Consider the following 24,063-nt stretch of genomic DNA (forward strand, 5'->3'; position numbering starts at 1 on the left):
GCCGCTATACTTAATCCACAACCTACGTACTTATTACACCATTAGCGTACAGAGTCCCGTACCGTGTACGGACTTTGCGTATAAACGCTGCGCTGGCTGTACAAAGTACACGCAGCGCGTACACACCCAAAGATGCACCGTAAACCCTTAACAGCTATGCATGCGATAGTAACACACTTTAAACCTTAGCAGGGAAAGGAAGACACGACACCAGATTGTAATTAAACTGCCGGGTTCCGACACCACAACATATTATTACTGAAAGGGGGTTTACAATAACAAAGCAATACAATACAAAAGAATAATGGCTACAGTCAATGGTACATGCTTGTTTGGATTTCGCCGCGCTACCCAGTCTGGTCCACCGGTCATCTAGATAGATAACTTTGAGAGTCTTGTGTGACCAGGCCTGCAGCTGGCTCTTTTTATACAATCTTCCAAAACTTAACACAATGGATACTGTAATCTTTGTCCATTGGACACAGGGATTGTCATTTACAGTACAGGAGAGGTCATACGTTGGTTTGAATAGGTGGGCGATGTCTGTTCAAGATGCACTTGTGGGTGGTCTCCTCTGGGTTCCCGCCGCATACCTAATGTACAGTAAATACAGTTTATATCTATATTCTGTTCCTGCACATAACTATTCGCAGGAATGTGCGATCTTCAGCAAACCAACACCGGAATATTACCCTTAAAATACCCTACAGCTGGATACCAAACACCACCTTATAACCTTGTTCTGTCCCCTCCTATCCTGTAAAGGTGAATCCCTTTGTTCTGATACCATTTAAACTGTTGTAACTTGCTGATGTGGTGCGGGGAGACTATGTGTACATTGTGCACTATTTGGATTAAATATGTAATGTGTTTTGATGGCTTTTCCATGCGTTCACAAACTCTACCGTAAATACTCATACCACGCGCTAATGCGCAGGACCGCGGGAGCGACCATACGCAAATTGCGAATATGCGCACGCACAGCAGAACAAGTACACGCACGGAGGCCATCTGTGTGTACTGCAATATTTTTCGACTTTGACAGTTGTATGTTCTCTTGTACATGATAATGTGTCTTACAGGTGTCCCTTTACAAGCTGTTATTTGATGGCATGGTGAGCGGAGTTCTGCAGCCAGACGTTTTCATTCAGCAGTTGAAGTTAAGGCCAGAGCAAGAGCTGGGACCTCAAGTGATGGAGCATGCTACTAAATCCGGGCTAACTGTGTCTACCTTCAGGGATGTCTTGGAGTTGACGTGTCTGAACCTCACATTTTCTGATTTGCCTGTGATTGATAGCTTGAAACTGGAATATTGCTATCAAAGGGATGGTTCCTTGTTAGGATATGATGTGGTAAGCTTTGAAAAGGAGAATATAATGGAACAATTAAAGTTTTACTTATCCTTTTGGAAGGGACTAAGAGAAGTCCAAGGAGTGGATATAGAAGATGCCTGGAAGTGCACAATGTGTGACTATGCCAGCACCTGTGAGTGGAGGAGTCAGAAGTCTAATAACATGCATTTGTGCACCCAAAGCAAGAAATGGAAATAATGATCATTCTTTAGATAATAACATAACACTAATTTTGCTATCTCCTTCCACAAAGAATATCAGATTTTGATGCTAATTCCGTGGGCCTTACACTACGTTGTCCAATTTCCACAAGGATATTGCTTTTAAATTCTTTTTCATCCACTAGGGGTCACTGGAGTACTTTTGGGACATGGACAGGGTGTTAGCAGGGATAGGCACATTTAAATATTTAAATTAGTAACCCTCCACCCGCTCCATACTCCCAAGACACCTCAGTGGGGTTTTTTTGTGCCTCACAGGGAAAAAGCACGTCTTGAAGACTCCAGTCTTCATTTTTAATTTTTATTCTTAATATTTTTCTTTTTACACTAAACACAGCCCTTCCCAGCTTTTCAAGAAGCGTGGGTCCGGGTCTGTGTGTGCGCAGCTAGCAGCGCCAAACGGCTTCTTGGCACTTGGTTAAGAAGCCCCGCCATAGACCGAATGCACAGCTTTGGCTGCAGGGAGCAGGTCGGTTCCTAACAGAGAAGCCCCGTCCGTCTCCAGATTCCGCCAGCAGAGGTAAGAGCGGTCGTAGGGTTTATGTAAGGGGTCTAACGTGTATAGGACGCTGCCACAGCTCAGTGCTGTACGCGGTCAGCGCCCGGGTTCCCTTTCCCCAGGCTCCCTATGTGCCTGTGCCGGCTTCCCTGTTCCCAGTCTCCTATGTACCGCTGCAGGGGGAATTATGTAAGCGCCCGGCTCCCTTCCGGCTAGCTGGGGCATCCTGCAGCATCCGCATTTAGAACTCCGGTATCCCGGCTCTTGTACATGCTAGCCGGGATGTCCAGCCGCAGTTAGCGCACTCAGCAGGGCGTCTAGCGGCCACCGCTGTTGGCGCACTCAGCAGGGTGTCTAGCGGCCACCGCTTTGTTAAAACCGCTGGCACTTGGCTTATGTATCCAGCTAGCCGGGGCATCCAGCGACCGCCGCTTAATTCGAGCCGCCGGCGCTCAGCTTCCTGCTCACTAACCGCGGATCACTGCACTCTGTGAACTGGGAGGTGGGGGCAGGTATGATAGCAGCCCAGGTCCGGCGGCTCCTTCACCATAAGGGCCAGTCATGGACAATAGGGGTCATTACGGCCGGTTTGCATACAGCGGTTCTTCACTGCGGTGCGAACGGGTCGGAACTGTTGCCTGGCGACGGCCGTCGCCAGGCAACGGCGCGCACAGCGAAAAAAGAAGACGCAGCGCAGATCGCAAGAAGATTGACAGTGGAGAGGCGTTCCGGGGCGGATACTCACCGTTGGATGCCGTTTTCGAGGAGTGGTCGTCCGAACGCAGGCGTGTCCAGGCAAACGGAGGGCGGATGTCTTGACGTCAAAGCCGGGAGGAACGTCGCTGGATCCGTCGCACAGGGTGAGTAGATCCAGCCTTACTCTTCAACAGCACAAAACTTTTTTAGCTAAGCAGGGCTGCACAAGCCAACGCAGCCCTGCTAAGCTAAAATACACTCCCCCATAGGCGGGGATTAGTTGATCGCACCAGCAGCAAAAAGTTACTGGTTGCGATCAACTCGCAATGACCACCTATGTGCTTACTATTTAGCATTTCTATGCGATAGAACAGGCTATTAAACGGTTTATGACTGTATTTAAAAAAAAAATTATATATATATATATATATATATATATATATATATATATATATATATATATATATATATATATATATATATATATATACATACACACACACACACACACACACACATGGCTGGACGCCATCCTGGTTTTTTTTCTACAGGAATTTGCTCGGTTCTACAACATACAGCCACTGGTGGGTGCAGAGGTGTTAGTAGGTATTTTAGTGAAGCACATATTTCACAATCTTTGTTTCAGGTGCTATGGACTTCTGACTTTTACACACTTAAGTTACATTTTTTTACTGAGTCGTGGGAACTTGTGTTTCACTATATACCTGTCTGTCTGTGTGTATTATGAGTAAAGCTAATGGAAACTCAAAAAAGCAGCTTGTCTGCAATGTCTGTAAGGGTGTGTTACCTGATGGAATTTCCACTTGCACAGTGTGTCTTGCAAATAAGGGTCCAAATATGAACCTCTACACTTATCCTCCTTGGGTGATGATGGCAGGTGTGATGACTGAGTTAAAACCAGAGCTGGCCGCTGCGTGAAAATCTAAGGTGGGTAGGTCTGATTCTAGGTTAATATCGCCTGAGCTGCCAGAGTTGGCTCAGGATACTGTATGTCAAGGACTTTGCAGAGTTTGCAAAAGTCCAGGTATAGCTCCGTTCCTAACGGTAGTCATCGTTTGTCTCATAATTTACCGGTTTCAGCAGTGTTGTATTCTGACGATTCAATGCCAGACCTTCTGTCTCAGGAAGAACAAGAGGCAGGTGAATTGGGCCAGGAGACAGATAGTGAGGTTATTGATAGCCCGGCCATTGATAATCTCATCAGGGTAGTACACCAGGTGCAAAAAGTTTACTGAGACTGAGGAACCTCTATCAAATGATGAGGTTTTATTTGCTAAAAAAACAGGGCAACTGTGTTTTTTCCTTATTCAGATTCTCTTAATAAGCAGTTAACTGAAGCATGGAAAAATCGAGATAAACTGTTTTCTATGCCTTGGCGGTTTCTGTCTAACTACCCGTTCCCAGAGTCTATGACAACTAAATGGGAAAATCCACCAACAGTGGATTCTTCAGTTTCAAAACTTTCAAAGAAGTTAACCATTCCAGTCCCAGCTGCAACGACGCTTAAAGACCTGTTAGCGCGTAAGCTAGAAGCTATACTAAAGTTAATGTATACAGCAGTAGGGGTGTTGCTTATACCTGCTTTAGTTGGAGTTTGGGTTAACAAGGCTGTAGTTGCATGGGCAACACAGCTCGAGTTGGGCCTTCAACAGGATCTTCCCTTAGACCAGCTTGTACTTCTTGCTGATCACATCTGTGAATCGGCTGAGTATTTAGGTACGGCTTCTATGGGCGTCGGCCAGGTTAGTTCTCGGCTTTCAGCTTCACTAGTTGCGGCCCGACAGGCGCTTTGGCTGCGTTCTTGGCAGGCCGAGGCAGAGTCAAAACGAGGAATAGAAGCGTTGCTGCCTTACACTGGCGATATGTTATTTGGTCCTGAATTGGACAAATGGATTTCTCAGGCTACTGGGGGAAAGTCTGTTTTCCTGCCATTGCCCGCACTAATTCCTAAAAGGAAATACACTGGACCAGCTTTCAAATATTTTAGACCTTAGTCCTTTCGAGGCAGTGCTAGAGGAACAACCATACAGAGTAGACGTGGTAGAGGACGTGGTTTTCAACAAACCACTAACCGTCGTCAGGACACTAAGTCCGCTACAAGCCAGTGGCATGACGGGCTTTCAGGCCATCTCGGATCTTCAGTTGTGGGAGCACGCCTTCAAACGTTTCACTTGGCATGGTTTCACACATCCACAGATGGGTGGATCTGCAATTTAGTGTTCACAGGTTACAAAATAGAGTTCGATTGTCTACCACCAATGCGGTTTTTCAAGACAGGTCTGCCTGTGTCAGGAGACAAAAAGGTGGTTCTGCAGACTGTGATTCAAGCTCTCGTAGATTCAGCAGTTTTGATTCAAGTTCCAGTTCACCAACAGGGTCAAGGTTATTATTCCAATCTTTTTGTAGTACCAAAGCCGGACGGCTCGGTCAGACTGAAATTAAACCTAATGGGGCTCAATCAGTACGTCACTTACTACAGATTCTAGATGGAATCCCTGCGGTCAGTGATTGCAGGTTTAGAACCACAGGAATTCATGGTTTCGCTAGATCTCAAGGATGCGTACTTGCACATTACAATTTGGCCGCCGCTTCAGGTGTACTTTTAGGTTTGCAGTACAACAAAACCATTATCAATTTCAGGCACTACCGTTTAGCCTCTCATCAGTGCCTCGGGTATTCACAAAGGTGATGTCTGTGATGATAGCTCATCTCAGATCCCTGGGAGTGATAATAGTTCCGTACTTAGACGACCTCATTAAGCTCCGTCTCAACAAATACTCCTTCAACATGCCTTACTAACGTACAATGTACTAGTTCAGTATGGTGGGATTGTCAACTTCAAGAAATCAAGCCTGGTTCCGTGTCAATTAATTCAATTCCAAGGAATGGTTCTGGATATGGTGGATCAATAAATTTACCTGCCAGAACAGATAGCACAAAGTATTTGTCATCTGGTACAGTTAGTGCTCAAACCACGGACAGTCTCTGTGAATTTGTGCATTCGACTTTTAGGAAAGACGGTGGCGTCTTTCGAAGCACTCCAGGTCGAAAGATTTCACTCACATCCTTTTCAACTGGATCTTCTCGCACAGTGGTCAGGCTCTCATCTACAAATTCATCAGATGGTGCGGTTGTCTCCAAGGGCCAGAGTATCACTACTCTGGTGGCTCCACATACACAATATCACCACAGGAAAAAGGTTCAGAGTCTGGAATTGGATCATTTTGATGACGGACGCAAGTCTCAGAGGTTAAGGAGCAGTAGTCCTTCATTGTCAGCTTCAGGGTCTATGGTCAGACCGAGAGAGATTACGGTCAATAAATGTCCTGGAACTCAGGTCAATTTACAACGTGCTGCAACAGACAGTTCACTTGCTCCAGTCTGACTGTTCAGGTTCAGTCAGACAATGCGACAGCAGTCGCATACATCAACAAACAAGGAGGGACTTGAAGTCGCATGGCCATGCAAGAAGTTTATTGAATCCTGAATTTGGATGAGCATCACCAAGTGATATTGTTGGCAGTGTTCATTCCAGGAGTGGAGAGCTGGGAAAAAGATCATCTCGGCCTTCAGGATTTTAATCCAGGAGAAAAGGGTTTAAATCCAGAGGTGTTCCAAATGTTGGTCCAGCGGTGGGGTTACCCACAGTTGGATCTAATGGTATCTCGCCAAAATCATCAAACGCCCCAGTATGTGTCCAGAACGAGATCCAAAGGCAGTGGCAGTGGATGCTCTCACAATAGCGTGGCCGTACATCCTCATGTATCTGTTTCCACCGCTTCCTCGGTTGCTAAAGCGTATCAAAAGAGAATCCACGACCGTCATACTAGTGGCGCCTCATTGACCTCGGAGAGCGTGGTTCTCGGTTCTCTACAGTCTACTCGCGGATGATCCGTGGCACTTCCACTACGTCCATACCTACTACAACAGGGTCCGTTCCTTTACCCCGATTTTAGCGCAGCTGCATTTGACTGGGTGTTGAAACCGCTCTCTTAAGATGAGAGGGCATTCCAGAGTCGGTTATACCAACCATGTTAATGTGCTAGGAAGCCAGTTACAGCAGCTCATTATCACAGGATTTGGCGATCTTATATAGGTTGGTGTGAAGCTTGGAAGTTTCCGACATCTTCTTTCAAGTTATCCCGTCTTTTGCTATTTTTACAGACGGGGTTAGATGGAGGACTACGTTTAACTACACTAAAGGTGTAGGTCTCTGCCTTGTCAATATTCTTTCAAAGGCATTTAGCTCTTTTGCCAACAGTTCACACTTTCCTGCAAGGTGTCCTTAGAGTTCAACCTCCATTTATACCACCTACAGCTCAATGGGACTTGAATCTAGTTTTACATTTTTTGCTGTCTTCAGTTTTTGAATTCTTACAACAAGTGGATGTTAAGTTTCTAACTTGGAAAACAGTTTTTCTTTTAGCCTTAGCTTCGGCAAGACATGTTTCAGAGTTAGGTGCGTTGTCATGCAACCACAGTGTCTGGTGTTTCATGATGACAGAGCGGAACTTCGGACGAAAGGTAGTATCTTCTTTTCATATCAATCAACCAATCGTAGTTCCTGTTTTTTAAGAAGGTTCAGGAACTCCGGCTACTTTTGTTGTGGTGCGCGCACTTTGCGTTTATGTAGCCCGAACATCAACAGTACGTAAAACGTATACATTGTTCTCTGTGATGCAGTCAAGATAGGATGGCCAGCTTCCAAACAGACCTTGGCTAGATGGATTAAGCTGACCATTCGTCAAGCTTACTTTCATTCTAGTCTACAACCACCTGCATCTGTTTCAGCACATTCCAGACGTTCTGTGGGAACGTCATGGACAGCAGGTCGTGAAGCTTGTACGACACAGCGCTACATTGTCATCAGAGCACACGTTTGTGCGCTTTTACAAGTTTGATACGTTTGCGGCATCAGCATCTAGCTTTAGCCGTCTGGTGTTACAGGTTCCAACCAGCTCTCCCGCCCAGGGGGGACTCTTTGGTACGTCCCAAGAGTACGCCAGTGACCCCTAATGGATGAAAATGAAAATAGGATTTTGGTATTTACCAGATAAATCCTTTTCTTTGAATCCACAGGGGGCACTGGACGCCCACCCAGAGCAGTTTCACCTAACTTGTGGTAAATTCAGTAAATCATATGGTAACACATTCTCACCGACTTGTTCAGATGTTAAGGTGATTGTTCTCTATTGTCGTGTCAACTTTGTAGTTGTCCGTAATGTTATATGTAATTCTCCATTGTACATCCTCTCTTTCGCTCCTGTTTAGCTCGGTAAATAAAACTCTGAGGTATCTTGGGAGCATGGGGGAGGTGGAGGGTTACTAATTTAAATATTTAAATGTGCCTATCCCTGCTAACGCCCCATCCATATCCGAAGAGTACTCCATGCCCCATGTGGATTCAAAGGAAAGTATTTATCTGGCAAGTACCAAAATCCTGTTTTTAGCTGTATGGTCTATATCAGTGGATCCCAAACTTTTTGAATCACTGCACCCTATAATTTTTTTTACTGCACCCTCAGGCCAACCATTTTATATTGAGAAATTCAGAAAAATATATTAAATTAAGTAAATAATTATGTCATCTTTGGGTTCAGTGATATGGTAAGGGACAAGATTCACTTCTGTTTGTCCACATGTTTTATAATTGGAAGCCACAAGCACTGGTATTGCCTATTACATTAACTATAAATAATTTGAATTGGTCCTGGACCACCAACCCAGGGCACCCCTGCAAGTGCAGTGAGGCACCGATTAGGAGCCACTGGTCCATATTATGTATTGTCTTATATTTTTATAAGTTACTACTATATTTTCATATAGTTCCTTACATTTCTAGTCTCTTGTGCAGTGGTTCCCAAGCTCTGTCCTCAAGGCACCCTAACGGTCCAGGTTTTAAGGATCTCCATGCTTGAGCACAGGTGACTTTTTTTAGTACCTCTTTCATTCTGTGCTCAAGCATGGGATGTCCTTAAAACATGAACCATTACGGTTCCTTGAGGACCAAGACTGGAAACCACTGCTGTAATGTATTCATAATTTTTTGTGCTTTTAGATAAATTCAATATATATGTATTTATTTTTTCATATTTTGTATGTCTCCAATAATATTGTTGTAAAGTTTTTTTAAATAAACATCTGGATTGCTTCAAATTTAAAATGCACAAAAAGAAGCAAATTGTATCTACCACTGGTGAATAAAAATATGAAGTGTGTACAAGCCTCACCATTGTTGTCTGCTGTAAATAAATACATTGTTTAACTGTAAAGGATGTAGCCGGTATAGGACATGGTAATTTCTGACATAAAATACATGTCTTCTATATACTTTTTTTACAATAAAGCTTAAACCACACAGATTGTTTTAGTACAATTTTCAGGAAAGTCATTCTTATTACCTTGACAATATTTAATGGAATGTATGTGTAATGGACGTAACCCGAAAATCATCACGGACGTAACCATCAAAATACATTAATCAGGAAATGAAAAAAGGCCCCTTGAATTAACTGGTACAGGGTCATTTACATTTCTAACAATGTTTTCAGGTGGGTACCATATCTCATCATCTTTGTTTTAACTCTTTCACTAATATAAAATGAAACACTGATTATCAACATATAATTTCTGACAGTACATGTCCTCAACTTTTGTTATAGACTACAATAATCCAAGTTTTTTACCTTTGTTTTCAGAAAACAGCAATAGATAATCAGACGTCACAGACAGTGTCTGCCTGATGCCTGGTAGCCATTACTGAAATAAGACAAAATGGCAGCATGTCATGTGACACACTTATACCGCATTCAGATCGCAAATGCCGGATACCACCCGGTAAAAGAAATGTGTCCTTACCGGGTGGGATCCTGCATTTGCTCCCCTCTGCTGGCTTTCCGACCCGGCAATATACCGGGTCGGTTGTCATAGCAGCGGGGGGGCGCAGCAGGGGCGGGGGTGGAGGCGGCGCTGGGAGATGAGCTCATCTCCTGCGCCGCCTCTCCCTATGCTGTGAATGGGAACCGTGTCGCATCGACGCGGCTCCCATTCACACTGCACCTGACCCGGTATTCAACCCGGGTATAATCCTTCTTTCATACCAGGTTGAATTACCGGGTCAGGCGACCCGCTATTTCGCCAAAAGTGCTTTCACATCGCACACTGACCCGTGTTGACACGGCAATATGCCGTGTCGATACCGGGTTTTCTCTAACGTCCTAGTGGATGCTGGGAACTCCGAAAGGACCATGGGGAATAGCGGCTCCGCAGGAGTCTGGGCACAACTAAAAGAAAGCTTTTAGACTACCTGGTGTGCACTGGCTCCTCCCACTATGACCCTCCTCCAAGCCTCAGTTAGATTTTTGTGCCCGGCCGAGCTGGATGCACACTAGGGGCTCTCCTGAGCTCTTAGAAGAAAGTATATTTTAGGTTTTTTATTTTACAGTGAGACCTGCTGGCAACAGGCTCACTGCAACGAGGGACTAAGGGGAGAAGAAGCGAACCTACCTGCTTGCAGCTAGCTTGGGCTTCTTAGGCTACTGGACACCATTAGCTCCAGAGGGACCGACCGCATGGAACTGGCCTTGGTGTTCGGTCCCGGAGCCGCGCCGCCGTCCCCCTTACAGAGCCAGAAGCAAGAAGAAGTCCGGAAAATCGGCGGCATGAAGACTTCTGTCTTCTCCAAGGTAGCGCACAGCACTGCAGCTGTGCGCCATTGCTTCTCATACACACTTCACACTCCGGTCACTGAGGGTGCAGGGCGCTGGGGGGGGGCGCCCTGAGCAGCAATAAAAACACCTTGGCTGGCAAAACAATCACAATATATAGCCCCAGAGGCTATATATGTGATAATTACCCCTGCCAGAATCCTTAAAAAAGCGGGAGAATAGTCTGCGAAAAAGGGGCGGAGCTATCCCCCTCAGCACACTGGCGCCATTTTTCCCTCACAGTTCCGCTGGAAGGAAGCTCCCTGGCTCTCCCCTGCAGTCTACACTACAGAAAAAGGGTAAAAAAGAGGGGGGGCACTAAATTTAGGCGCAGTAAATATTATAGCAGCTATACGGGACATAATTCAGTTAGTCCCTGCAGTATATAGCGCTCTGGTGTGTGCTGGCATACTCTCTCTCTGTCTCCCCAAAGGGCTTCTGTGGGGTCCTGTCCTCTGTTTAGAGCATTCCCGGTGTGTGTGCGGTGTGTCGGTATGGCTGTGTCGACATGTTTGAGGAGGAAAATTATGTGGAGGCGGAGCAGATGCCTGTAGAAGTGATGTCACCCCCTGCGGGGCAGACACCTGAGTGGATGGTTTTATGGAAGGAATTACGTGCAAGTGTCGACTCCTTACACACAAAATTTGACGACATGTCAAATGCGGGACAGCCGGCTTCTCAGCTTGTGCCTGCCCAGGTGTCTCAAAGGCCATCAGGGGCTCTAAAACGCCCGCTACCTCAGATGGCAGACCCAGTTGTCGACACGGATACTGATACCAGTGTCGACGACGATGAGTCTAATCTAATGTCCACTAAGGCCATTTGCTGCATGATTGAGGCAATGAAAGAGGTGTTACACATTTCAGATTTAAACCCAGGTACCACAAAAAAGGGTATTATGTTTGGGGAGAAAAAACTACCCGTAGTTTTTCCCCCATCTGAAGAATTAAATGAAGTGTGTGAAGAAGCGTGGGCTTTCCCTGATAAAAGATTGATAATCTCAAAAAAATTACTAATGGCGTTCCCTTTCCCGCCAGAGGATAGGGCACGTTGGGAAACACCTCCTAGGGTGGATAAAGCGCTCACACGTTTGTCTAAAAAGGTGGCACTTCCGTCTCCGGATACGGCCGCCCTGAAGGAGCCTGCGGATAGAAAACAGGAGGCGATCCTGAAGTCTATATATACACACACAGGCATTATACTTAGGCCAGCTATTGCGTCAGCATGGATGTGCAGTGCTGCCGCTGCGTGGTCAGAATCCCTGTCAGAAAATATTGACACCCTTGACAGGGACACTATTCTGCTAACCATAGAGCATATAAAAGACTCAGTCTTATACATGAGAGATGCACAGAGGGAGGTCTGCCGGCTGGCATCTAAAATAAGTGCATTGTCCATTTCTGCTAGGAGAGGCTTATGGACCCGGCAGTGGACAGGGGATGCAGATTCCAAAAGGCACATGGAAGTTTTGCCTTATAAGGGTGAGGAGTTATTCGGGGATGGTCTCTCGGACCTCGTTTCCACAGCGACAGCTGGGAAGTCAGCATTTTTACCCCATGTTCCCTCATAGCCTAAAAAAGCGCCGTTTTATCAGGTACAGTCCTTTCGGACCCAGAAAAACAGGCGAGGAAAAGGCGGGTCCTTTCTGTCCAGAGGCAGAGGTAGGGGAAAAAGGCTGCAACAAACAGCTAGTTCCCAGGAGCAAAAGTCCTCCCCCGCTTCTTCCAAGTCCGCCGCATGACGGTGGGGCTCCACAGGCGGAGCCAGGTACGGTGGGGGCCGCCTCCAAAATTTCAGCGATCAGTGGGCTCGCTCACAGGTGGATCCCTGGATCTTTCAAGTAGTATCTTAGGGGTACAAGCTGGAATTCGAGGCGTCTCCCCCCCGCCGTTTCCTCAAATCAGCCTTGCCAGCAACTCCCTCGGACAGGGAGGCTGTGCTAGAGGCAATTCACAAGCTGTATTCCCAGCGCGTGATAGTCAAGGTGCCCCTACTTCAACAAGGACGGGGTTACTATTCCACACTGTTTGTGGTACCGAAACCGGACGGTTCGGTGAGACCCATTTTAAATTTGAAATCCTTGAACACATACATAAAAAAATTCAAGTTCAAGATGGAATCGCTCAGGGCGGTTATTGCAAGTCTAGATGAGGGGGATTACATGGTATCCCTGGACATCAAGGATGCTTACCTGCATGTCCCCATTTACCATCCTCACCAGGAGTACCTCAGATTTGCGGTACAGAATTGCCATTACCAATTCCTGGTTTGGTCTGTCCACGGCACCGAGGGTGTTTACCAAGGTAATGGCGGAAATGATGATACTCCTTCGAAAAAAGGGAGTTTTAATTATCCCATACTTGGACGATCTCCTAATAAAGGCGAGATCCAAGGAGCAGTTGTTGGTAGGAGTAGCACTATCTCAGGAGGTGCTACACCAGCACGGTTGGATTCTAAATATTCCAAAGTCACAGCTGGTTCCGAAGACACGTCTACTGTTCCTGGGAATGATTCTGGACACAGTCCAGAAAAAAGTGTTTCTCCCAGAGGAAAAAGCCATGGAGCTGTCGTCTCTAGTCAGAAACCTCCTGAAACCAAAACAGGTGTCGGTGCATCACTGCACGCGAGTCCTGGGAAAGATGGTGGCTTCTTACGAAGCAATTCCTTTCGGCAGGTTCCATGCCAGAATCTTTCAGTGGGACCTGTTGGACCAATGGTCCGGATCGCATCTTCAGTTGCATCGGCTAATAACCCTGTCTCCAAGAACCAGGGTGTCTCTGCTGTGGTGGCTGCAGAGTGCTCATCTTCTAGAGGGCCGCAGATTCGGCATACAGGACTGGGTCCTGGTGACCACGGATGCCAGCCTTCGAGGCTGGGGGGCAGTCACACAGGGAAGAAACTTCCAAGGACTATGGTCGAGTCAGGAGACTTCCCTACACATAAATATTCTAGAACTGAGGGCCATTTACAATGCCCTAAGTCAGGCAAAACCCCTGCTTCTACACCAGCCGGTACTGATCCAGTCAGACAACATCACGGCGGTCGCCCATGTAAACCGACAGGGCGGCACAAGAAGCAGGACGGCAATGGCAGAAGCCACAAGGATTCTCCGATGGGCGGAAAATCATGTGCTAGCACTGTCAGCAGTGTTCATTCCGGGAGTGGACAACTGGGAAGCAGACTTCCTCAGCAGGCACGACTTCCACCCGGGAGAGTGGGGACTTCATCCAGAAGTCTTTCAAATGATTGTAAACCAGTGGGAAAAACCACAGGTGGACATGATGGCGTCCCGCCTAAACAAAAAACTAGAGAGATATTGCGCCAGGTCAAGGGACCCTCAGGCGATAGCGGTGGACGCTCTAGTGACACCTTGGGTGTACCAGTCGGTTTATGTGTTCCCTACTCTGCCTCTCATACCAAAGGTATTGAGAATAATAAGAAAATGAGGAGTAAGGACAATACTCGTGGTTCCGGATTGGCCAAGAAGAGCGTGGTACCCGGAACTTCAAGAGATGATCTCAGAGGACCCATGGCCTCTGCCGCTCAGACAGGACCTGCTGCAGCAGGGGCCCTGTCTGTTCCAAGACTTACCGCGGCTGCGTTTGACGGCATGGCGGTTGAACACCGGATCCTAAAGGAAAAGGGCATTCCGGAGGATGTCATTCCTACGCTGATTAAAGCCAGGAAAGATGTAACTGTAAAGCATTATCACCGCATATGGCGGAAATATGTTGCTTGGTGTGAGGCCAATAAGGCCCCAACAGAGGAATTTCAGCTGGGTCGATTTCTGCACTTCCTACAGGCAGGAGTGACTATGGGCCTAAAATTAGGCTCCATTAAGGTGCAGATATCGGCTCTGTCGATTTTCTTCCAAAAAGAACTAGCTTCACTACCTGAAGTTCAGACATTTGTAAAAGGAGTGCTGCATATTCAGCCCCCTTTTGTACCTCCAGTGGCACCCTGGGATCTCAACGTGGTGTTGAATTTCCTAAAATCACATTGGTTTGAGCCACTAAAGACCGTGGATCTAAAATATCTCACGTGGAAAGTGGTCATGTTATTGGCCTTGGCTTCGGCCAGGCGTGTATCAGAATTGGCGGCTTTGTCATTTAAAAGCCCTTATCTGATTTTCCATATGGATAGGGCAGAATTGAGGACTCGTCCCCAGTTTCTCCCTAAGGTGGTATCAGCTTTTCACTTGAACCAACCTATTGTAGTGCCTGCGGCTACTAGCGACTTGGAGGATTCCAAGTTGCTGGACGTAGTCAGGGCCTTGAAAATGTATGTTTCCAGGACGGCTGGAGTCAGGAAAACTGACTCGCTATTTATCCTGTATGCACCCAACAAACTGGGTGATCCTGCTTCTAAGCAGACTATTGCTCGCTGGATTTGTAGCACAATTCAGCTGGCGCATTCTGCGGCTGGACTGCCACATCCTAAATCAGTTAAAGCCCATTCTACAAGGAAGGTGGGCTCATCTTGGGCGGCTGCCCGAGGGGTCTCGGCTTTACAACTTTGCCGAGCTGCTACTTGGTCAGGGGCAAACACGTTTGCAAAATTCTACAAATTTGATACCCTGGCTGAGGAGGACCTTGAGTTCTCTCATTCGGTGCTGCAGAGTCATCCGCACTCTCCCGCCCGTTTGGGAGCTTTGGTATAATCCCCATGGTCCTTTCGGAGTTCCCAGCATCCACTAGGACGTCAGAGAAAATAAGATTTTACTCACCGGTAAATCTATTTCTCGTAGTCCGTAGTGGATGCTGGGCGCCCGTCCCAAGTGCGGATTGTATGCAGTAATTGTACATAGTTTTTGTTCACTAACGGGTTATTGTTATGAGCCATCTGTTGAGAAGCTCAGTTATGTTTCATACTGTTAACTGGATATGGTATCACGTGTTATACGGTGTGATTGGTGTGGCTGGTATGAGTCTTACCCGGGATTCAAAATCCTTCCTTATTGTGTCAGCTCTTCCGGGCACAGTATCCTAACTGAGGCTTGGAGGAGGGTCATAGTGGGAGGAGCCAGTGCACACCAGGTAGTCTAAAAGCTTTCTTTTAGTTGTGCCCAAACTCCTGCGGAGCCGCTATTCCCCATGGTCCTTTCAGAGTTCCCAGCATCCACTACGGACTACGAGAAATAGATTTACCGGTGAGTAAAATCTTATTATTTGTGCGATGTGAAAGGGGTATAACCAACCCATTTTTTAACTACTATAGACTGACTGGTGCACTGGAAAATTAATTTTTTTAATATTCCAACATTTTTTTTTCATGACCCATGTCCTCTTTTGGTTTGAATTGCCCTGTCCTAGTATTTTTGTAATTTGTATCTGTCCTGTCTTTTGTTTTCCTTACCCAGGTTAGCGTATGAGTGCACACAGCAGTTGCATGCAGTGACAGCACCATTGTCCATGGCACTTGTGCATTGTATTTTAGCTTCATTAGAGATGCAAATAAGATGCGTATGCAGAACAAACGTGTCTGGTGGGACGCATGGCGTTAAGTACTAGATCTGCAAAATTCTAATACAACAACAGTATAATTATATGACCGTTCTCCGTGTAATGTCCCTTATTCCCTGTGAAATCGTATTACATTTGTAGAGCAACACTTGGTGGTAAATTTACTAAGGTGGGTGTTTTTTTTTAGAACTGGTGTTGTTGGCCATAGCAACCAATCAGATTTTATTTATTATTTTCCAGATGCAGCTAGATAAATGTTAAGTAGAATTAGATTGCTATGAGCAACATTGCCAGTTCTAAAAAAAACAACTCAGACCTTAGTAAATTTACACCTTAATTGGGAGTCATGGTTCCTAAACAATAACATTTTATAATCTTTTGCAGACACTTATTGTTTGTTAAATATTTATATCTAAATCCTAGAACAATATGCATTGAGAACAATTAAAAATAAAAGCCTCATCTTTCTTGTAGTCCTGTTAATTTCCTTGAGTACTGTGGAACTATTTCTTTGTAAATGGGGTAATATGTGCAAAAATGAAATCTTGACATCCCAAAAAAATGTAAACGCTCTTTGCACATTCATAAATGATTATTATAATGTGCTTTTTGTGCCCTTCTAACTCTCACCTCCCCCCAATTCCTGTTCATCCATAATATAATATACTGTAGTGCGTGTGAAGTTTACAGAAAAGATGACAATCCTAATGGGACACTATACACTAACCTTTCTATACGCATGTATTATTATTTTTTTCTTAGGGTGATGCTATTAGTATTCTTGTCAACCTTTTACATTAAGCTATTTATTTCAACAGCTATACAGTAAGGCTGTGGCATTGTGTGAGTTTACTTTTGAGTATACTTTTCAGCCTGCATCTAGGTTGGTAATCTTCCTGCAGAATACAGTATATCAGCTCTACTCTGTAAAACTACAGAAGAAAAAAGGGGGGTGTTGTAGGTGCACTGTCTCTAGCATTACTGATATCATACAGCTTAGCATATAATAAATAGTGGAGTTTAGTTATGAATTGATCAATGCATGAAGCTGCAGCCCCGCGGCAAGGGACTCCACTCTGCTGCAGTACCTAACACTATAGGGGTTCAAACCTAGGGCACGGGACCCCCAAAAAAACCACAGCCAAGCAACCCCAGGGCATCGCAGGGAATAATTATGTGTAGTGAGAAGGATTAAGGGATAGGTGAGAAAAAAAAGGGTGTTATGGGGTGAATTAATATAAGTGGAAAAAATGTGTAACATGTATAATAAACAAACGGTGAAAGTGCCAAATTAAATGTAATGCTGCGATGCCCTGTTGTCGCCCAGCCACGGCAGTCCAGGAGGCCCCGTACCCCAGGAGCCACCCCATTTCTGACCTATTGTTCTGAATAATTGGACTTACCTAGAATTGTGCCATATTCACAAGTGCAGTCATGCTAGGTACCCTAGTTAAACTAAAAGTGTTTTGTATAGACACACCTGAAGGAGTGAGACACCTTCATTCTTAGACTTACACCCACCCGCACCTGACCCTCATTTATTTTAACTAGGGTACCTAGCATGACTGCACTTGTGAATATGGCACAATTCTAGGTAAGTCCAATTATTCAGAACAATAGGTCAGAAATGGGGTGGCTCCTGGGGTACGGGGCCTCCTGGACTGCCGTGGCTGGGCGACAACAGGGCATCGCAGCATTACATTTAATTTGGCACTTTCACCGTTTGTTTATTATACATGTTACACATTTTTTCCACTTATATTAATTCACCCCATAACACCCTTTTTTCTCTCACCTATCCCTTAATCCTTCTCACTACACATAATTATTCCCTGTGATGCCCTGGGGTTGCTTGGCTGTGGTTTTTTGGGGGGTCCCGTGCCCTAGGTTTGAACCCCTATAGTGTTAGGTACTGCAGCAGAGTGGAGTCCCTTGCCGCGGGGCTGCAGCTTCATGCATTGATCAATTCATAACTAAACTCCACTATTTATTATATGCTAAGCTGTATGATATCAGTAATGCTAGAGACAGTGCACCTACAACACCCCCCTTTTTTCTTCTGTAGAACTACAAGTCTCAGTAGGTAGCACCTCACATTACTGGCAGCTATAGGTGTGCCCCTCCCTAGCTACTCTGTAAAACAGCAGTGTATGAGTTAATCTACACTACAGCCGAGGTAACGCCTGTTTTTGCTTAATACGTTCTATAAAAACGAAAGTAACAGCAACATAATGAGAAACGAAAGTAAAAGCAGCATAATTAGATGAAGGCAGAAGCAGTATTTACACACTGCAATGGACTCCTCCAGTCGTACTGTATCCATTATACTATGTGCACTACTAATATCTGGTGAGTGGCTTCTTCTAAATACCTATGCTGCCTGTCTGTTTGCTCACATGGATGGCAGTGGACTTGATTGCTGAAATCACTATATTTATCTACATTTACTTTTTATAGCATCCACTAACTTGTATTACTTTTATGCACCTGCATTGCAGAACTATGTTTTTCATAGCTTCTGTGAAGGCCTGCAGAACATTGTCCTTGTTGCCAATTATCCCTAAATTCATAGGACAGACTGAGGTCTTATTAAAGATTTGTCTCTGGAATCCTCCCCAATTTTTCGTTCTGACCAAGTGCTGGGCACAGCTTTTCTTATTTTGTGTTATTATGCAATCTATTCTTATTACATGGACAAGATATATTTGAACCTTTAATATGCATTACACAGTAGTTAGTTTCTTAATCCTTTTATGGTGGGGATTGCAGTGGAAAGTCTTCTGACTCACTACATGCATACATGCCCCTGCAAGGCAGCAGTGGTTCCCTGGGAATTATTCAGAATGCTGCAATTATGCATTGATATTTTAGCAGAAAAATTATGATATAATATTAAATGTAGATAATATACATCATGCACACAGAGTTGTATAGTATAGGTTAGTTTTATAGGCAGGCACAGAGATTAACTATGTATCAAGCAAAGTAAAACATTTTATCAGGTTGTCCTTTAATCCCATTCCTACAGACAATGGGGGTCATTCCGAGTTGATCGCTCGCTAGCAACTTTTTGCTGGCTTACTATCAAATAGTCGCCGCCTAGGGGTGAGTGTATTTTTGCTTTGCAAGTGTGTGAACGCTTGTGCTGCCGAGCGGGCCGAAACAAATTTGTGCAGTTTCTAAGTAGCTCTAGACTTACTCAGCCCTTGCGATCATTTCAGTGTGTCTGGTCCGGATTTGACATCAGACACCCGCCCTGCAAACACCTGGACACGCCTGCGTTTTTCCATCAACTCCCTGAAAACGGTCAGTTGACACCCATAAACGCCCTCTTCCTGTCAATCACCGTGCGTTCGGCTGTGCAAATGGATTCTTCGTTAAATCCATCGCTCAGCAACGAACCGCTTTGTACTCGTACGATGCGCCTGCGCATTGCGGTGCATGCGCAGTTTAGCCGCGGTTGAGATTATCGCTGTGCTGCAAAAAGTTGCTAGCGAGCGATCAACTCGGAATGACCCCCAATGGGCCTAATTCAGAGTTGATCACAGCAGCAAATTTGTTAGCAGTTGGGCAAAACCATGTGCACTGCAGGGGGGCAGATATAACATGTCCAGAGAGAGTTAGATTTGGGTGGGGTGTGTTTAAACTGAAACTAAATTGCAGTTTAAAAATAAAGCAGCCAGTATTTACCCTGCACAGAAACAAAATAACCCACCCAAATCTAACTCTCTCTGCACATGTTATATCTGCCACACCTGCACTGCACATGGGCCCTCATTCCGAGTTGTTCGCTCGCAAGCTGCTTTTAGCAGCATTGCACACGCTAAGCCGCCGCCTACTGGGAGTGAATCTTAGCTTATCAAAATTGCGAACGAAAGATTCTCAAAATTGCGAATAGAAATTTCTTTGCAGTTTCTGAGTAGCTCGAGACTTACTCTGCCACTGCAATCAGTTTAGTCAGTTTCGTTCCTGGTTTGACGTCACAAACACACCCAGCGTTCGCCCAGACACTCCTCCGTTTCTCCAGCCACTCCCGCGTTTTTCCCAGAAACGGTAGCGTTTTTTCACACACACCCATAAAACGGCCAGTTTCCGCCCAGAAACACCCACTTCCTGTCAATCACATTACGATCACCAGAACGAAGAAAAAAACTCGTAATGCCGTGAGTAAAATACCAATCTTCATAGCAAATTTACTTGGCGCAGTCGCAGTGCGAACATTGCGCATGCGCAATAAGCGGAAAATCGCTGCGATGCGAAAAAAATTACCGAGCGAACAACTCTGAATGACCACTATGGTTTTGCCGAACTGCTAACAAATTTCCTGCTGCAATCAACTCTGAATTACCCCCAATGAGTGGTACTAGTCACCTGCATATACGTTAAAACGGCAGACAATGGGGTAAATTTACGAAGATAGGAGTTCTGTTTAAGATGTGATGTTGCCCATAGCAACCAATCAGGTTCCAGGTATTATCTTTTAGAAGGTGCTAGATAAATGAGAAGTAGCATCTGATTGGTTGCTGCGGGCAACATCCCATCTTAAATAGAACTCCCGTCTTAGTAAATATACCCCAATGTGTCCCACTATATGTCTTTAGTGACGGGCTCCAAGTATAAGAGAGAGAATTTACAACAGAAAAAATATATAAGTCTGTTATTGTTGAGGGGGGGGATGTAGATCTAGCCTTCTGCTCCTGATGATTGTCTACTTTTACCTATTTATTTCAAACAGCAATAGTAATTAAACAAGCCTGATTTAGCATTAATTACTTTTGCTCTTTGAAATCCATTGGAGAAAGCTGCAGGTTATCGGTAACTTTGAAAAGCCAATGTTTACTGTGTTTATTGTGTATATCCCTTAGTCCCCGATATTCTCCATCCTAGCACCTGCAAAGCAAAGGGCACCCATGTTTGAAAAAGGTGGACACCAAACAATAACCTCCCTACAATGCAGAGAAATAATGAGGATCTCCCCATACTAACGTTCATAAGTTCAGAGGCATCAACATTTGATAGAGGGGACTCCCTTCTTTAAATAATCTGGCCACTGTGATTGCAAGGCAGTACTAACCAGGACTATAGAAAACTTGTTTCCCACAGAGAGGGAGGGCACTAAATGTATCTGTCACAATCCTGACTGTATTTCTCATGTTCTGTGGCTTGCCTCTGCATATCCTATAACCTGCATCTGCTTCAGCTCAGCATGCAAACTGCAATCTGTTTTACTTACTCTTGATTAGCCACCTGAGTAGGAATTCCTCTGTAAGTAATCAGCAAGATCCTGTGTGCACCATTTAATTCTCCACTGTCACTGTGCTCAGCTTTCTTGTATTTGGGCCTAAAAGCCAGCGTCCTTCTTTTCTTTTTCTTTTTTTTTTTCTTTTTTTTCTCATTTTAAGAAATTTAAGCTTCAGTGTTTTCCCGGCCTGCTACTCAGAGCTTAAGCTGGAGTACTGACGTGACAGGGTCTGATCACCTGATCATGAGCTATCCAATCCTGTGCCAGCCTGAGACTCTCTGAATCACCTGACTATTCACCAAGCATCAAGAGGTACAGAGAGACCTGAGTTTCAGAAGCTGCCGTTTCTTGAGTTACACAGATCAGTGTGAGCCTAGTAGCTGAGCTCCCTAGAGGTTACACCTACTACCTTAGTACCTGCAAGCCTCTGTTCTTTTGCTATCCAGTCTGTTTCCAGTGTGGTTGCTCTCAAGTCCAGTTCCAGTCTGGTCCAGCTCATCTTCGGCCGGTAGCCAGTCTGGTCCAGCTCATCTTCGGCCGGTAGCCAGTCTGGTCCAGCTCATCCTCGGCCGGTAGCCAATTCGGTCCAGCTCATCCTCGGCCGGTACCCAGTCCGGTCCAGCTCATCCTCTGTCCCTAGCCAGTCCGGTCAAACTCATCCTCGGCCTCTAGCCAGTCCGGTCCAGCTCATCCTCTGCCTCTAGCCAGTCTGGTCCAGTTCATCTTCAACCAGTAGCCAGTCCGTTCCAGTTCTTCCTCAGCTGGTAGCCAGTCCGGTCGACCGTGTATCTCCAGCCGTTCTCACCAAGTAAGGAGAGTGTAATGCTATTAGTCACAATACCCATCCAGTTCTTAGCTGGTTAATCCTCTGCTACACTCCTCCCTGCTACAGTACATTCACCATCCTGTTATCAACACCAAGTCCCCGGTGTTTCGGCTCTGCCGAGGCCCAGGTTCGACTTTCGATTAGGGATTGCTCTTTACCTCTTCCTCTCACTGTTTCCCTCAGACCAGCCAATTCCACACACAGTCCTCCAGTTACCCTCACAGACTTCACATAGACTCTGGGTTCACAAAAAACCAGTCATGACAGTATCCACTCACCCTATAATGGCACATGCACTTGTGGGGCACCCTTCATGTAAAGGGACTCCGCTGTTTCTAAGGTTTGCTTTTGTTGCACAATGACCTACTTCATGCAATGATATAAAACACCACAAAAAATATAATTTCTCCCCCTTCCATCACCTCCAAATGTCCCGTGGGGTGTAGATTGGGGGCATTGGTGGTGTCTCCTGACATTGCCAAAGCTGTTGACTTCTTTCAGGAGATTTTGGTAAAGAGTTTGCATGGGTTCTAAGTTTATCCACAGGGTTTGGCTGTTATATTCTTCTCTGGCTGCTCGGGTCTCTGTAAATGGCCATAGCACATTTCCATTTGGATTGTGTAAGTGCACCCAAAAGGGTTGCCTGCTTTCCTCTCTGCTGTTCAGGTTGACCATTAAACCACTGTCCTGTTTAGTGAGATTGGATCCTGGCATTTCTTGTCTACAGGCCAGAGCTGTTGTAGACACTATAGCTGTCTATTCTGAAGACATGCTTCTGTTCCTGACTGATGTGGATGACACAGTTGATAGTCTTTGTGCGGTTGACACCTTTGGTACATTTTTTTGCCAGTATTTCCCCCCTTTCTGGTACCCTCTCTTCCCACTTGCCTATCTCTTGTCCACTGCAGTAGACCCTGATGTTTCGTTAGCTGGGGCTTTGGGTGGCTCCTGTGATGCATATTGTTGATGCTGTCCCGCCACATTTCAAACTGAAGGTTCACGCCTGGGAAAAAAAGCTTCTTTCAGTTACTGGTTTCATTAAACTTTTTAAGATTGTCATCCAGTCATACAGTACATATTCTAGCATTCCTAAAAAGTATTTACTGCCATTAATACTGTTCATTCCCCCTTCGTATGGGGTGAGAACAAAGCTAGTGGGTCACACTTTGTGTAGGTCTAAGACCGCTGGGAGTCTAGCCCTAAAAAACTTTTGCCTTTACTATATGACCTCTTAGCTCACTCATTTAGTGGGCTTGGTGGAGAACTGAAGGCATACCACACTGCCTGGCTTCCTCAATGAGGAGACAGGGTCTCCATTAACTCCAATACAGGTACTATCAATATTTGAGTCTGCTGGAATTGCTCCGTCTTTTTCGAGACTCATGTCTCCCTCTTAAAAGTGGGAAGTTGATCTTGGTGTTCTTACTGACGAAGAGCGGGGGTAGGTTTTAAGTTCTGTTAGAAATACCAACTCTTGTGTAAGTTCTGGAATATCTGGATATTTTTTCAATGGAGGGCACTGGTTAATGATACAGCAGCAGACTGTGTACACTATCTATGGGGGTCATCCCGACCTGGTCGCATGCAGGCTATTTTTTGCAATGCTGCGACCAGGTAATCTCCGTCTACAGGGGAGGGGGTAAACGCTGTGCAGGGCTGCGATCGGCTGTGCATAGAGCTGCACAAGCAAAAAGTTTGTCCAGTCTCTGCACAGCTCAAGACATACTCAGCCGCTGCGATGATCCTTCCTGGAGCTGATGTCAGGATCCCTCCCTGCAAACGTCCGAGCACGCCTGCATTTTCTTCGACACTCCCAGAAAACGGTGAGTTGACACCCCCGGCCGGCCTCTTCCTGTCAATCTTCTTGCGTTCGCCGCTGTGAACTCTCTTCGTTCTTCTCATTGCTGCCTGGCGACGACCGTCGCCAGGCAGCGACGCACCTGTGCATTGTGGCCCGCACGCATGCGCTATTGTGACCCGATCGCACAGCTGCAAAAAACTGCAGCGTGCGATTGTGTCGGAGTGACCCCCTATATAC

General features: G+C 45.6%; 2 protein-coding genes across 7 annotated transcripts in view; both read left to right on the plus strand.

Moving 5' to 3' along the window:
- EXO5 (exonuclease 5) overlaps positions 1-1,752 on the plus strand; it is a 289,903-nt gene extending 288,151 nt beyond the window's left edge. For 5 of the 6 annotated variants that reach the window (XM_063956019.1, XM_063956022.1, XM_063956021.1 and 2 more), the window contains one exon: positions 1,083-1,752. In XM_063956019.1, the coding sequence (XP_063812089.1) occupies positions 1,083-1,550 (468 nt within the window). In that variant the 3' untranslated portion in view covers positions 1,551-1,752. The remainder of the gene's footprint in view (positions 1-1,082) is intronic. The other variant, XR_010241521.1, reaches the window with a different exon arrangement.
- A 16,446-nt stretch (positions 1,753-18,198) lies between these two features.
- Positions 18,199-24,063, plus strand: part of LOC135049969 (tapasin-related protein-like) — a 63,033-nt gene continuing 57,168 nt past the window's right edge. The window contains exon 1 of the mRNA XM_063956016.1: positions 18,199-18,306. Within this exon, the coding sequence (XP_063812086.1) occupies positions 18,252-18,306 (55 nt within the window). The 5' untranslated portion in view covers positions 18,199-18,251. The remainder of the gene's footprint in view (positions 18,307-24,063) is intronic.

Source organism: Pseudophryne corroboree, chromosome 2 (assembly GCF_028390025.1).
Source record: "Pseudophryne corroboree isolate aPseCor3 chromosome 2, aPseCor3.hap2, whole genome shotgun sequence".
NCBI lineage: Eukaryota > Metazoa > Chordata > Amphibia > Anura > Myobatrachidae > Pseudophryne > Pseudophryne corroboree.